Source organism: Mauremys mutica, chromosome 2 (assembly GCF_020497125.1).
Source record: "Mauremys mutica isolate MM-2020 ecotype Southern chromosome 2, ASM2049712v1, whole genome shotgun sequence".
NCBI classification, from domain to species: Eukaryota; Metazoa; Chordata; order Testudines; family Geoemydidae; genus Mauremys; species Mauremys mutica.
The window spans coordinates 84,081,563-84,097,481 of record NC_059073.1 but is presented as its reverse complement, the minus strand read 5'-3'; the positions used below and the strand labels follow the sequence as shown (position 1 = coordinate 84,097,481).

The 15,919-nt window shown below is 38.6% G+C and overlaps 1 protein-coding gene across 2 annotated transcripts in view; it reads left to right on the top strand.

The window, feature by feature from the left end:
• Positions 1-15,919, top strand: part of RBBP8 (RB binding protein 8, endonuclease) — a 63,754-nt gene that overhangs the window by 40,298 nt on the left and 7,537 nt on the right. For both annotated transcript variants that reach the window (XM_045005415.1, XM_045005414.1), the window contains 8 exons: positions 1,834-1,961; positions 3,121-4,015; positions 4,115-4,241; positions 5,309-5,400; positions 6,368-6,479; positions 7,275-7,439; positions 9,510-9,579; positions 11,485-11,581. In XM_045005415.1, the coding sequence (XP_044861350.1) occupies positions 1,834-1,961; positions 3,121-4,015; positions 4,115-4,241; positions 5,309-5,400; positions 6,368-6,479; positions 7,275-7,439; positions 9,510-9,579; positions 11,485-11,581 (1,686 nt within the window). The remainder of the gene's footprint in view (positions 1-1,833; positions 1,962-3,120; positions 4,016-4,114; positions 4,242-5,308; positions 5,401-6,367; positions 6,480-7,274; positions 7,440-9,509; positions 9,580-11,484; positions 11,582-15,919) is intronic.

Here is a 15,919-nt window from a genome sequence, read left to right as displayed (position 1 = left end):
AAGGTTCAGGCTGGCTGTACAGCTTGAGGACAGGGTTGCAGCATGGGAGCTGACATTTGCTTCCTAGTTTCTAGAAAAGGAACCGGGGCTAAGGGAGGATGACAGAACTCAGCAGAAAGAACTGTTTGAATGTCTGCTATCACTAATGTCTGCATGAGTGCTGGCTCCTGCCACACCCGCATCATGGCTTGAGTCCCCTCTGCTGTACCCTGTGCTGCAGTCCAGGAGCAGCTTGGACAACTCCATGACTGGGTGGCCCATGCAATAGTGCCCCATCAGTGGCTGGGCAAGGCAACAATGCCCCATTCAGTCCTCCGTACTGACATCCTCCCCCATGGATGCCTTTACTGCCCTCCCCAGCCTAGCACTTGGGAAACATGGGAGGAAGGGAAAGGAGATTGGGGAGCCAGGGGACATGCAACAGTAGGGGGTTTCTGTCTTGTAGATGGTTTCACTGTTTGCATTTGTTCATGCATTGTTTGTTTGTAAGGTTCTGTTACTGGTGTTTTGGTGTGGTGATGGCAGCTGGCCTGCCTGGCAATGTGTTAATGTTGTATTTTTCTAATAAATGTTTCTAAATAAAGCTTTTTATTTTAGTAAGAAATGTCATTGCTGTCATTGCTGTCACTGCATCACATCATATAATGTGTGCTTCAATAATAAAGGTAAATAAATACATGATCAGAGATAATTGGGAATTGGTATATGTGTTATTTTTCAATACAGTTAGTTACATCAATACATACATCAGTCACTTCCTTACATCAGTTCATACTGTGAATTAACTTTCTCTCATCCTCCATTTGATAAGCTGTCCAGAAATGGAGCTTTCTTCATGCAAAAATTCTGGACCTGCTGCTGGTCATCCTAGATCTGCAAGCAGTCTGTGCTTGTGGCCCTGCTCCCAGAAGCGTCAGTCTATGTTGGAGTTAGCTGCAGCTATACCAAGTGTCATGAGCAACATCAGCCAGTTCAAGTCTGCCATGTCTGTGTTCTCCCGCTCCGTCATTAGCTCTGGCAGGTGCCTTCAGTGGGTCAGAAAATGCCTCAGAAATATCCACCAGCATCTCATGGAACCTCTGCCTGTTTCCTGGAACAGGAGTAAAAGTGCATGTGAGAGAAATTCTTCAAATGGCGCCTTGCTGGCTTTGGTTTCTGGGAGCATGCAGAACAAAATGAGAGGTCTTGGCTGATAAATGTTTGGTAGGATGTTTTGGTGGGCTGTTCAAACTTCCTGTAACATGTAGGGTGGACAGTCAAGTTTTCCTATGCTGTACCACAAAAAAAGGCTAGAGCAATCACATTTCAGGAGAGTGCTAGGAAATCTGGGATATGGCTGGTTAGACTTGGATCTGCATACTGCAGTGTGGATGCTAGAGCCCTGGTTTTGGGCCTAGGGTTGACAATCAGTGTAGATGCTCAAGTCCTGGGTCCACGACTCAAGTCCCACTAACCCTGGACTTACACTGAAGTGTAAACATGCCCTCGGATTCCACCATGGAGAGGGTAGTAAAAGAATCTGTATAGAATAGTATTTTTCTTAGGAGTACAAAATGAAACAAGTTCTTTACTGGTTTGCATGCATGAAACATGGTAGCTAACTGTCTTGAAAAAAGTTTTAAAGCGCTTTTTTAGGGCTCATTTAAAAGCAGATTGTTAAAGTAGTGTAATTAGCTGGCTGGTAAACTTCAGCTACTTATTCATCCCAAGAATTTCAAAATTGAACTATTTAGTTTGAGATTTTTAGTGTTCTAATTTTCAAGTCTAATATTTATAGTTTTAATTCTTTTCTATTCTTTCATACAAATGTACTTTATTTTTACGGCATTCAAGGAGTCCCAGAGTGTACTGAATGCTCTTAGAAGTAACATTCCGATGACCCAGGTGCCTCAGAGCCCACAGCAGGAAGAATCCAGGAAACAACTAGCTCATGAATCATTGAGAAATGATGACAACTTGGGGTGAGTTTCTTTTTAATTTATAGCAAATAAAAATGAATAGAGTAAACTGGCTTATATCAAAGCTTAGTTTTGATAGAATATGGTGTCTGTCTTTAAAGTTACGGCTCTGCAAAACCCACTAGTTTCATTTTATGTGGGCTTCATGGACCCAAACAGGTTAGTGTTCTAAAAACCAAACAAAATTCTTTATGACTTGGAGAGATTTACAAAACCGTTGATTTTTACTTCTTTCTTACCAAGATGACATCAAATGTTTGAGGGGGAAGTATCCCAGTGCAATGAATCCCACTTCTGAGATTTCCTTAGCTATTGCGTGGTGCGTTCTGGGGCACCTTCAGCCTCAGACTCTGGTAAGATAAATGGCACCAGGATTTCACTCGTGCTGAAAAGAGACAGGCAGGTGGCCCATTCCCCTTAATTTCTTCTCTGAGGTGGCATGGGTGGGAGTGGCCATTTGGTAAGTGAGCTGGCTGCCACCTGAAGATCCCAAGAGGGAACCATTGACTGCCCCACAGACATTATTGAGGTGGTTATAGGTCTCATGCTGTTGAAACAGTCAGTTACAACAGTAATACGGTTCATATAAGTACCCAGATAGGCCTCTCTCCCAGACCTTCTCCACCTTCCATCCTTTGAATAGATTGAAAGCCAAGGCCTGTTGGGTGAAGAGATTTCTATGTCAGGTTGACTCCTCTTCCAGATTTGAGAGAAGCCAGGGGAGGACTCAGGGTCACATTGAAACAGAAAACCAGATCTGTTTTTGCCTTGTTTTGGTCCTCTGGTTTTAACTCTGATCATTGACCAGATTTCATAAGCGTACAAACAATGCTCATTTCTCATCTTTCCTTTTTATCCAATAAGAAATACAGCCAGGAATAGTGTTGTATTACAGCTATCAGGGAGGGTAACCCTTTACTAGTACTAACTACTAAAATTGTAGATAATACTGTACTAACAAACTAAAGCCATTACAACTTTTTAATTTTCTGTTCAGCTACTAGAATACATGCTGCTAAATGTACATACTTTCCTCCTCAATTTATACAGTTGCTGCCTGACAGTTGCTGAATAATGCTCATATTTTAGGGGATTGAATTTTTTAAAAAAATCATTTTTCCCAGTGGCACAAGGAATGTCTTTCATCTCTCAATATGTTCAGACTTTCAGATCCATCTCAGAACACTCCAACAGATGTAGATTGGGATTCTCAGGTAGCTTCTCCTGTTTTTGGAGCATCTAACAACATGAAGAACAGCCTGACTTCAAGTCTTTCCCCTTCTGTTTTAGAAACAGGACTAAAGTCCAATGCCAAAAAAGACTCCTTCAACAGTACTTTCAATTCTAGATCTCATAAAGTTAGATCAAAATCTGAAGATGTTGCTTTTGTTGCACCACTTAACCTTGGGACTGAAGTAAACTCTGTTATCAGCCAGGTCTCAGCCAGTAGACAGATGGTTGTGAAAAGGGATGCAAATGAATCCATAACTTGTATGGGCAACACTTGCTCAGGTAAACATGAGATAATCAAGAATGACTTCCTCCTTGCACCCCACAAACATTTAGCGGACAGATCTGCTAAAAGAAAGAAAACAGAAGATGAGCATGTGACTAGCTGTGAAAAAACATCTTTCAACAAAGAAAACTCTTTTCCTTTTCAAGCAGACATTCAACCTGTTAATGTAGATCATATAATTGATAAGCCTCTGGACCTGTCTGATCGTTTTTCTGCTATTCGCTGTCAAGAAAAAAGCTCAAGAAGTGATGAGATCTGTAAAAATAAACTAAGACAGGTGACGCTGCGTGATGTTTTTTCACAGCTGGTGAAGCCCGTTCCAAAGGGTTCTTCATCCATCCAAAATACCAACAATGGAAGCTATTTGTCAGGAAAAGAGTCACAGGAAGATCCCTATGAACAGGAGATGATTCTCCAATCACGTGGCAAAACATGCCCAGATAAAAAACCTTTGATGCAAATAAAAGAAGAAATCTCTGCTTTCAAAATCCCCTCATTGCCAAACACAGTGGAGACAGAACTACTTTTTGATGACATGAAGGTATGTTGCTTCTCTGAGGGAAATGTGTATTTTATGTTTTTCCTTTCCAAATGTTGTATTTAAAGCCTGAGAAACGTTAAAATTGTAGTATGTTGTTAGGTTGTCAGTGGCCACGAACCAATCAGAAAGAAAACCAGGACAGGACATGGAGAATGTGAGCTGGCATCTGTGCTTCAACCAAACCCTTGTAGAACAACAAAAACTAAACCACTGCAAAATGAACAAGGTAACTTATTCTTCAGCCCATGCCTATAGTTTAAAGGAGTGGAATGTTCACATTTTCGTTCTTGTGCTCCTATTGTTGTTCTTTTCCTCTAATCCTGCTCCTAACTTCATGCCCTTTGATATGCCACCTCTTATTCCTAGACCTCTACATTAACTATCTCCATCCTCGTTTGCCTCAAATCACTTTTTAAAAACATACCTGTTTCATGAAGCTTTCATCAATAGTGTCCCGTCATTCTGTGTTCACTAGACAGTATTTGTTCATGGCTTTAGATTGTTACGGGCAGGAAAGATTTTTTTTTTTTTAAATCTAGCTTACTTTATATTATAACTGCATATAGCACTTTGCTGCAGTATATGAATAAGATGTTGAAACAAAATAAGTTTGATGTTTTATTGTACAACAACTTTCTCATATATAGATAGACATTTAAAATTGATAGCTGGCTATAAGTCTGTCTGAATGTTTGTTTGCATTCATGTTATCCTTTCTAAGAAATTCCTGTTCTTTAGTAATGGAGAGCATTACTACCAAATACCCCTATTTACAGGAATTATACTATATATTTTCACTTTTCTAATAGGAATGTCTGAATCACTCTCTTGATAACTCTTCACTCAGCAGCATTCTTTTGGAGCCAACTCTGAAATAAAAGAACTCAGACCACCAACGTAGCTATTCGTTGAGTAGTATCTTTACTTTTATGGTCATCATCAGTATTGAATAGATAGAATGAGCTGACAGACCACCTGAAACTTTTTATTGTAATATTATTTGACCACCATATTTATGTGTACTATACAAAAGAGAGAGTGCATCATTACAGTAACAGTGTATACGGTGAATTTACAGAAGAATCTAAAGGATTATTTTAATATTCTTTATATCCAAACTATATCAAATTAGTTTACTTACTCTACACTATTTCAACCTTGTTATGAGAAAAATCAAGCCTAACAAAAGAATGAATAGCTAAAAAGGAAATACACCTAAGGTTGGCATTAGATGTCAGTAGTTTGATTCTGATTTGTCTTTTCTCTCTTGCTTCCTGTATCCCCACCTCTAAGATAAACCCTCCTTAGAAAATATACAGTGGAGTATAGATCCAGGAGCAGACCTTTCCCAGTACAAAATGGATATTACGGTTATTGACACCAAGGTAAGCAGAAATTTGAGTCACACCCTCATATCCCATAAAATAAATAATAAACTTAACTTTTTTAAAAAGAGTAAATTAAGCTAATTTGATAATAGGCTGCATATCTAAAACATGGTTTAGAAAAAATTGAAAAATGTCAGAGTAGACTTAAACATTACAAATACATTTTACTTATTTTTAGAACAAAACTTTGCAAAGCGGATCCTCAACTTATCTCCCAAAGCTTTCCAGTATCCATTACAAAGATAGTGCCACATTCTTCTGAGTGCTTTCCCAGTAGCTGTGGAAAAGGGAACAGTCATTACTAAAATGTTTTGTAAAAAAATTAAAGAATGTTCTTAATTACACAACTTGTCTTTTGTAAGTGTTCACAGTGAACTCTATTGTAAATAGTTGGAGACTTACAAGACTTGACTATATTAACTTTATTTGGATAACTGACACTTAGTCAGTAAGGAAGCATGGCTTTGTTGAGTGTTTTCCTGAATGGTAATTGTTTTTGTCATTCTTGCTTGTCTTAAAAGGTTAATTTGTTTGCAAATGTATTGGTTCTTCATGTAATTGCAGGAATTTTTTCCATGAGATTTGACAGTTTGATGAATTGCTTTATACATCCATAAATAAATTTTTCTTTCATAAAACTTTACAGAAGGTACCTGTAGAATGTGATCTCAGTGACTAGTGATGTTCGCCAGATTACCCCAATTTGAAATCTAGTTGCTAATGCCAGGTTATACAACAAGTTTCTGTATCTCTGCCATGCAGACGTTTACTCTCTGAAGACAACTGTGAAAAACTTTTCCATAGATTCTTAGTTCCGCTAGTGGGGAACTTGTTAAATTTCTTTGGGAGACTTGTCTGAATTGTATCTTAAAGGAACTTTTCAGGTACCTGATATGAGACTGAAATATGTCAATTAGTTGTAACTTTTAAGTGTGATTACCATTATTATACTTCATTTATTCAGGAAGGCTCTCAATCAAGAGTAGGAAGAGAAACTGACATGGACTATACATACGTTAGTGAAAGCATGCTATTAAAAATGAAAACTCAAGAGCAGAAAGGAGAAAGCAGTCCAAGTATGTATTTTTCTCCTCTTCATAAATTGATTGAAAATTGGCTGATGATACAGTATAGTTTGTTTTTGTAGCATTGCAGTAAAGACTATAGGTTTATCGTGATGGCTTAATCTATTTCCTGTTGAAGTCAATAGAAGACTTTATATTGAGGTCAAAGACTTGGCTAGGGTTCATAGTTTATGGTTGAGATTGTGCTTCCTTTCTACACTTCTATAAACAAATTAAATATACCTCAGATAGTACTTGCTGTCTAACTTGAAATAAACACGTTAAATATTTAAGCACTGTCATGACACAAAAAATACCCCATTATTGACCCTGTCAAACTTCCTTTATCTGTAGAAAGATCTCATTTTAATATACTAAATATATACAATTATTGTGTGTGTGTGTGTAGAGATAGATATAATTTTATTTCATGTCATATATAAATCAATTTGACTGTATTTAAAATACCTAAGTCGGATGGAGGTGTTGTGTTGTTTGGATAACTCCACAATAGTAGCTATCAACAAAATACCTCTATTCATGCAGTGCTAAGGTTGAGGATTTATTATTGTGAAATCACTTTGCATATATGCACTTATACCAGTCAAGAAATCTTTCTGAGGTAGGAAAGCATAATCCATATTTATAAGATGAAGAACAGGCACACACAGATTAAGTGAGTTGACCAAGCTGTTGTAGTGAGTCAGTGACAGAGCTGGAAGTACAATATACTTTTGACTAATGTTCCACCAAAAACATGTTTTATTGAAAGACTGATTTGGATGTTTGTTCTGACCTTTTTTATAGAGGGAGAAAGAAAAATGAATGACAGCTTAGCAGAAATGTTTGATCAGACCTCATATGAAGAATATAAATCTTGTTTAGAAGATGATAGTCCTTCAGCATGTAATGAAAAAGAAAATCCTCTTGAGGAAGAAAATGAGGAAGTGTCATCAGCAAGCAAACTAACGAGTAAGTAGTACACTTGTTTTTCCTTTAATTATAGTGTTAATACAGTAACTCCTCGCTTAATGTTGTAGTTATGTTCCTGAAAAATGCTACTTTAAGCGAAACGATGTTAAGCAAATCCAGTTTCCCCATAAGAATTAATTTAAATAGGGGGGGCTAGATTCCAGGGAAAAAAGTTTTGCTAGACAAAAGACTATATATATCAGGGATTCTCAAACTGGGGGTCGGGACCCCTCAGGGGATCACAAGGCTATTACATGGGGGGGAGGGTTGCGAGCTGTCGGCCTCTACCCCAAACCCCGCTTTGCCTCCAGCATTTATAATGGTGTTAAATATATAAAAACGTGTTTTTAATTTATAAGGGGGAGTCAGACTCAGAGGCTTGCTATGTGAAAGGGGTCACCAGTAAAAAAAAAAAAAAAAAAAAAAGTTTGAGAACCGCTGATATACTGTGTGTGTGTACAGTATTATTAAGACTTATATATATGTCTTAAACAATTTAATACTGTACACAGCAATGATGATTGTGAAGCATGGTTGAGGTGGGGAAGTCAGACGGTGGAAGAAGGTGGGATATTTCCCAGGGAATGCCTTATTGCTAAATGATGAACTAGCACTTGGCTGAGCCCTCAAGGCTGTGCTGTCTTGTAGCCTCACACTCTACAAGACAGCACAAATGGAGGGAGGGGACACAGCATGGCAGAGAGAGACGTGCATTGCCCCTTTAAATAGGCTAAGCCCACTCTAAGTACATTGTCTTTTTAAGTAGATCAGCAAGTTGAGACAGCTGCTGCTGCCAGCAAGCTCCCTCTGTCCTGAGTCCTGTCATGCCCTCCCCCCCGCTCTATGGAAGTAGGGTAAGGGGGGGGGGAACACCCTGATATTAGCACCCCTCTTCCCCCTGCTCCCGGGAGGATCTCCAAGGCAGAGGGCAGGAGCAGCACACGGCAGTGCAGGGAGGGACAGCTGAACTGCCAGGCAATTGATAGCCTGCTGGGGGGCTGCCGCACAGGGAACTTTTGAGAGCAGGGAGCTGATAGGGGGGCTGCCAGTCCACCCTAGTTCCAAGCCCCCACCAGCTAGCTCCAACAATCTGCTCTTTCTGCAAGCAGTGAACAAAGCAAGGCGGCTGCCAAACAACATAATAAGGGAGCATTGCGCAACTTTAAATGAGCATGTTCTCTAATTGGTCAGCAACGTAAGAACAAACCAACATTAACCGGGACGACTTTGAGTGAGGAGTTACTGTAATTAGATTGGTCAAACTAAAGGAGAATCTTCTTAATTGGGACACAATCCCACTAGAATCAGAAATATGCCAAATAAGTGATTATTCTGTTTATCAGAAACTCAAAGGAATTCATTCGGGATTCCAGAATTTTAAGAGAATAGAGAGCCATTTAAAAGCTGCTGCATTAAGTGACTTATTTCGCATTCATACAGAAGCAGGGAAGTATCACAGAAGTTAACATAGGGGCTATGCAGTAGGATGGCTGTTCTAGGAATCCCCGATTCTTGGTGTTAGTGCGTTGATTTGGTTGCAGTTACTAACTCAATTTAATGTGGGGGGAGGTAATTCTTTTTTCAAGGAGCTCTTTCTAAGACTATTTGAATATTTTGCATCCTAGCAACCTCTCTCTTCTTTGTGCTCTCTTTTCCCTGCTCTTCCTCATTCCACTTTACATCTCCCACTATATCTCTTTACTTTTCACTCACACACCATTTCAATCCTCTTGCTCACACTATTTCATGCTTCCCTTACTGCACTGTATCTGTTGCCTCAAAGCTGATTGTGTATTTCATGAAGCTTGATCTCATTCAGCACATTAGAGGACATTGTCATTGTCATTCAGCACATTAGAGGACAATTAGATAATTGTGAAATATTAAAATTGAGAAATCTGCATATGGTTTTGTTCAGGTAGATAATGCTTAACTAAAATAATTTTATGCTAAATTTTTAAAATTAACACTGTTGTAATTTATGCAGTATATCTTGCTCAATCATTTTATGGTCATTCTGCCTAGGCAAGTTCATTAACAGACTTATGGCATGTTTTTATTTATTTACAGAGCATGAGAATAAACAAGATAAAACCAAGCAGAAAGCTTTTGTGGAGCCATATTTTAAAAGTGATGAAAGGTAATGCAACATTTTTGTTAATGTGAGAGGATTGGGTTTTCCCCTCTGAAGAGACCTTATCCTTTCATAAAATAAAACTGCGAAATCATTCCATACATCATTCCAAAAAAGGAAGATGAATCGGAAAGAGAAACTACAGAAAGTTGGAAGAGAGGAATGCTTGTCACTTTTTAATAAAGAGAAGGAAATGTTACTCTTTTACTAAAAGCATGCTTCTGTAATCTGTGATGTTTTTCCAAAACACATAGTAGCTCAAGTTATGTATTATCATGTTTATTATGGTAGTGCCTAAGGGCCAGCTAAGAACGGGGCCCCATTATGCTAAGCACTATATAAATATATAGAGTAGTAGATGGTTCCTGCCCCAAAATGTTCACAATCTAAATGGATAAGACAGACACAGGGTGGGAGAAGAGATATAACATACAAGGAGAATAAACAATGTGATGGTAGCAAACATCAGGTAACATCATGTTTGCTACATGACTGGTGGGGCGGGGAGTGGTACTTAAGAAGGGATCAGCTAAATGGAAAGAAAAGGGAAGGAGAGCAAGATGGGGGACAGGGCCGGGGAGAAGGGAAGGAGGGGCAGGTATGGAGTGAAGCTGTGGTGAAGAGACTGGAGAGCGGGTAGGGTTGGCGTAAATAGGCTGTCTGCCCAAGGAAGAGAAAGTATGGTGACCAGATGTCCCGATTTTATAGGGACAGTCCCAATTTTGGGGTCTTTTTCTTGTATAGGCTCCTATTACCCCTCACCTCCATCCCAATTTTTCATGCTTGCTCTCTGGTCACCCTAAGAGAAAGTCAGAGAACTTCCTACAGTTTTGAGTGGAATGTCCAAACCTGAAAAAAGTCCCTACTTTGGCTGCTCCTATTTCTACTTCCTGGAGTCGCTGGCTAGCTCCTGTATTCAATTCTTCTCCCAGGCCAAAGAACATACAGATTTCTTATAAGTGAGGGTTATTTCAGTGTCTCAATCTTTTTGTTTTGTATCAAGCTTTTTGAAATTCCTGTGGACATTAAATAAGGAACATTCAACAGACCACTATATATCTTAGTGCTTTTGCCATTCGTCTCCTGTTTTCACCATAACCTCTTAGTCTTCATTTCATAATACCATTAAGCACTCAATTTACTGGCTGGCTCACACATTCTATACCCAGACTGTTTTAACTTTGCAAAGGAAAGAGACTGACATTGTGTCTTGCTAAAAAGAAAATGCAAAGTTGAAAAGTCCCATACAGTTGGAGCAAACACGTAGAAACATCATGGCACTCATGAAGCATTTACTAAAAAAACCTAAAACCTTAAGTGGGGCAGGCGATAAATTAATACAATTCAGGATTAAGTAGAGATGAGATGGTCAGCAGCTCCTCTTTCACAGAGGAGCATAGATACATGTAAGACAACTTACTTTAAAAAAACCAAACATCAACTTCTTTTGGCTACAGATTATTCCTTTATGTTCTGATGTGAAAGATAGCTTTTTATATGCCAGTTGTCAGGAAGCTGAGGTTTTTTCAGATAATCTGTTAGATTGTCCCAGTGAAATGCTATTATTTCCTTGCTGCTGTCTGCTTCATTGGGTTAATAAACACTTTAACTTCCCAAAGAAATACATTATCAAATGAAAACCTAGGCTATGTCTGCACTGCGTGACAGTGCAGACTATGATGGGTGAATCACAGAGTGCACCAGACTGTTGCACTCTAACTGCCCCATGTGGATGCTGCTGACGTGAACTAAAAGGTGCCTGGTTTGCATTAACATAGTCCTATTTGAAAGAGTTGAATGGGGGCAGTTAGAGCACAGAATTTTGGTGCACTCTGCAATTAACAAACCCTGTAGTCTGCACTGCGGAGTAGTGTAGACATGCCCCTAGTAACTTTTCCTTTTGCTTTCCAGAAAAAATGCTGTGTTAGGTTTTCCTCATATTGAGGTTGTTCGGAAGAGAGAAGAGAGAAGAAAATTGCTGGGCCATACCTGTAAGGAATGTGAAATAGTAAGTAAAACTCTTAAGTTTTGGTCAGTCTTGCATTATTTTCACTTGCTTGCTACCAGAGGCCTGAAATGCTTTTCAAATTAAAAACATAGAAGCGTGAGTATTGGTAAATCAAGTGGCAAAGAAGTCAGTTGTACTAAAGCTGTTGGCCATTGCAGAGATCCATAATAAAAATTAGGTACTGTAATAATGGAAAATAATTAGATAAAACAACATCTTGGAATGATAGCATTGGCATTTACTTACTTATCTTTCCTGTATCTACTAAAAGGAGTAGGCATTGCAAATCCTTATGTCAGTGAGGCCTCAATTAACAAAAAATAAATCAACTACCCCAGGGATTCTCAAACTGGGAGCTGTGACCTCTCAGGGGGTCGCAAGCTGTCAGTCTCCACCCCCCAAACTCCACTCCACTTCCAGCATTTATTATAATGTTAAATATCAAAGATGTGTTTTTAATTTCTAAGTGGTGGATGGTCACACTCAGAGGCTTGCTGTGTGAAAGGGGTCACCAATACAAAAGTTTGAGAACCACTGAATGGTTGATCCACCAGTATCTCAGCAAGAGAGTGATAGCACTACTTCTGCTAAAGCTGAGATATCCAGAATTGGGTCCGAGATAGAATTGTAATGTTAAGCTGCACTTCATGGTATATTTATGTTTTGTTTTTTCTTTCTGAATGTATATACTGGAACAAGTATTCAAATAAAATTGCACCTGCACATGCATGTATATGTACGAATGCGTACAAAACTTGCCTGTCAAAATTTCAGGTACCTTTATAAACCAGACTGAATATTTAGCCCACCGCAACTGCTTGTCATCCTTTTGAAAATAACGTGATTTGTCAGTACTGACTGTTACAGTATAGTTTTGCACATTGACTGTCAGAGCAGCAGGCTGACTCTTAGTGATATCCGGTACATATCTGCAGTCCCCAAAACTTATACATGTTATGTTGTATAACTCACCAATTTTTTAGATTAAGCAACAAGTGTAATGTAAAGTAGAATGCAAGGCAGTGGTCCCCAAACTGTGGGGCATGCCCCCCCCCCCATGGCACAGAGGAATGTTCAGGAGATGGTGTGGCAGGGCCCAGGCCAGCTCCCAAGGGAGGCAAGGAGGAACGCCACACTTCCAGCCCCACTCTGCCTCCAACCCTGTTCAGCCTCCAGTTTTGCTCTGCCTCCAGTCCCACTCTGCACCTTGATCTGCCCCCATCCCAGCTCTGCCCTCATTCCCTCTCCACCTCCAGATCAGCTCTGCCTCTAGCCCCAGCTCCTTCACTATCCCCAGTTCCACCCCAACCCTCCCTATCTTCAGCCCAAGCTCCGCTGCTGAGGAAGCCTTGGCTGTGCAGTAATAGAAGGGGGGGGAGGGGCATGGACAGATTCCGTTAATGATAAGGGGGAGGGGGGGGGCCACTGGAAAAGTTTGCAAACCACTGATGTAAAGGGTAGAGAAAAAAGTTATAAAGACATTTTTACATTTTTTTCTCCCTTTCAAGTAATTGAAATGCTTTCAGGCACATTATAGATGTGTTACTCTTATTTTATGTGTATAATAGATTGTGCTTCATTTGGTCATTAATATACTTTTCAATCTGCTGGAGATATTGAGCTACAATCTCATAGTTCACAACATGTCTGAGGTGTGGATTAATGAGCTAATAAGAGTTCCTGTTGAGTTTTATTGCTTAATTTCCACTCTTATTTAGAACCAATATTTTTCTTAACATCCATTCTGTCCAACTGATAGCTAAATTTCTTCAGCTGAGTAATGTGGCTTATTTGTATGTTCTTGAACAAAACAAGTTCATGAAAAATCCCTTTGATAAAACCTTCACTAAAATGTGGTTTTAATGCAAATAGTTTTATTTACAGCTGACTGTAAAAGTAAATTTTCCATTCCAAAATATGTGAAATCTAGAGAGTTTGAATGAAAACAGAGCATTAAAAAAAAAGCAGCTCTATTCTGTTTCTTGTGCCAAGAGCCATGCATTAACAATTTTAATTTCCTGTCTCTGCATGCTACAGGACTTTTCCTCTCAACGAACCCAGTTCTCATTATATTTTGGCAAGTAACATCGTGGAAACATTTGTAGACTTTATTTCGTAATGTACAAGCATTCGAATTCTGTTTTTATTCTAATTATTTATTTTTGAGGAAAGATTTTTATTTATTTATTTTATTTTTAGCGTAAACCATCCAAGATTGTATGTAATACTTGGCAATAACATTGCACTAAAATGACTGGATTTGAAAAAATTCTTAACTGAAGCTGCCACTTGGTTAATTGTCTGCATAGGTCTGCATACCCGGTCCATTCACAGTTCCAAAAGAGAATCAATATTGAAAACATAGTCCTCATTAGATGAGAAGCCACTTCCATATCCGGTTCTGGCACCTAACACTACAATATATGTTAACATCAGATTTTGGCTCTCATTTTTACTCAATATGTAGATATCTATAAGAGCTACTCCAACAAGACTGCTCCCAAACAGAATTTTTGCAAGTTAGTGGTAACTCCCTATTATATTTTTCCCTGATGATACTGCATTCTCAGTCATGATGACTTTATACCCAATTTTTAATGAAAATACATATTTTGGGTTTGAAATGGCATCTTTAATAGGACACTGGCTGCTTGTTTATACTTTTTTTTTTCCTATCCTTTAGCTACACTGCCCCTTTAGAAGCTTCTGTCAATGTTTTCCTCTGCTGTTTGGCAAATATTCACCCCTGTCCCCAGTGTTCTAATGGAGCTAAAATTTAAAAGCCTTACTTTCTGGTTCTTTCAAAATGATGACAATTCAGTTTGTTACTGTTGATTATTTGTTTTTTAATTTCCACAGAAAATAGTACTGTAGCTTTTAAATTGTTTTAATCCCAGTTCACTCCGTTCCCCAGCAGTTCAGACAATTTAGTAGTTTAGGCCTAAAATTTGTTTACAACAAGCCTGATAGAGAAAAATATGAGGTTTTTAATATACTGTTTTAAAATTCCTAATCTGTTTTAGGACAGTTTAGGATTTAGACCTATTTCTAATTATCCTTAAGTAATATTTAGCTATCATTAATCTGATTGGCTGATGTGGATTTTCTTTTTAAACAGACATTGTATGATATCTCTTGTTAATTTAGTTGGCTGCTTTTAAAAAAAAAAAGTTATTCTGATATGTTTTCTAACATTGGCCACTGAAAGCTGACTGTACAAAATAGTCATTACCTGTTTGCTGTTCTGCTTTTCATCAGCCTATCTATAATCTCAAACACATACTGCTAAACTTCTTTTGTGGATTTGTGTGGTGGGGAAGAAATTTTAATCTAGCTTTCTAAGCATAGTACTGTAGTTTCAAAGAATGTCAGTGTGTTCTCCAGATGGAAGTGAGCAATGTCTAATTACATACAGTTATACAAGTTAACAAAACCAGTTTTATAGCACCTATAAGACATCTTGACTGGATGTAAAAGAGAGGGGCAAACATTTTTGCATCAGTAGAGCGATTAAGACACAGGTAGATTCCTGATGTTTAAGTGCTTAGGATTTCTCTCTTGGCAGATTTTCTACCAAAACCTCTGTTCAAAGCAAAAAATAATTTTAAATGAATCATGTCTGCAGATCTAGCTCTTCTGTGTAACCTGCAAACCAGGAGTCTTGCAGGATAGAAAGGGGAAACTCTGAGCGTCTTGGTACAGCCTATTAAAGAACTGAATCTCTTTAAGACCTCTTGCTTCTTTGATGACCCAGAGAGCCTGCATGCCACCAGATATGTACTAACTATGACATTTAGAACTATGACATTTAGAACAGATTTTGTTCTGCTGTCAGATTGATGCTGGATAACACCAACTCAACCTTTTATATCATATACAATACTTTATATTAAAGTACCTCAGTCTCAGGCAGGCCTGCACTTACCCCATACTACAGAAACAGTACAATCAATCATCTCTTCATCTTACTGTATGTCGTCTCTCATTAATAGCCCTCTCTCAGTGCTCTGGTTGTTTTGCTGTCCACACCATCATCACTACTGACATCCTTTCTTTTTTGGTTTTTGATTGCTTTATGTTTCTCCAACAAATATTGAGAGAATTAGTTTGCTAGTATTCTTTAGCATTCCCAGTAGGCAGGCCTTGTGTGGCATCTTACTAGCACTAGATGGAGATGGGAAACAAAACAAAACTTTGGGGCATCCCATTAATAAAAGCAATCCTGTACTGGATGAGCATTCCATTTCTTTCCTGTCTCTTACTCCAGGTTTAGTCCAGCCAGGCAGAAAGTAGATTTTAACTTGATTTTTCTCTCTTCTGGTCATACCATTGTAGTAT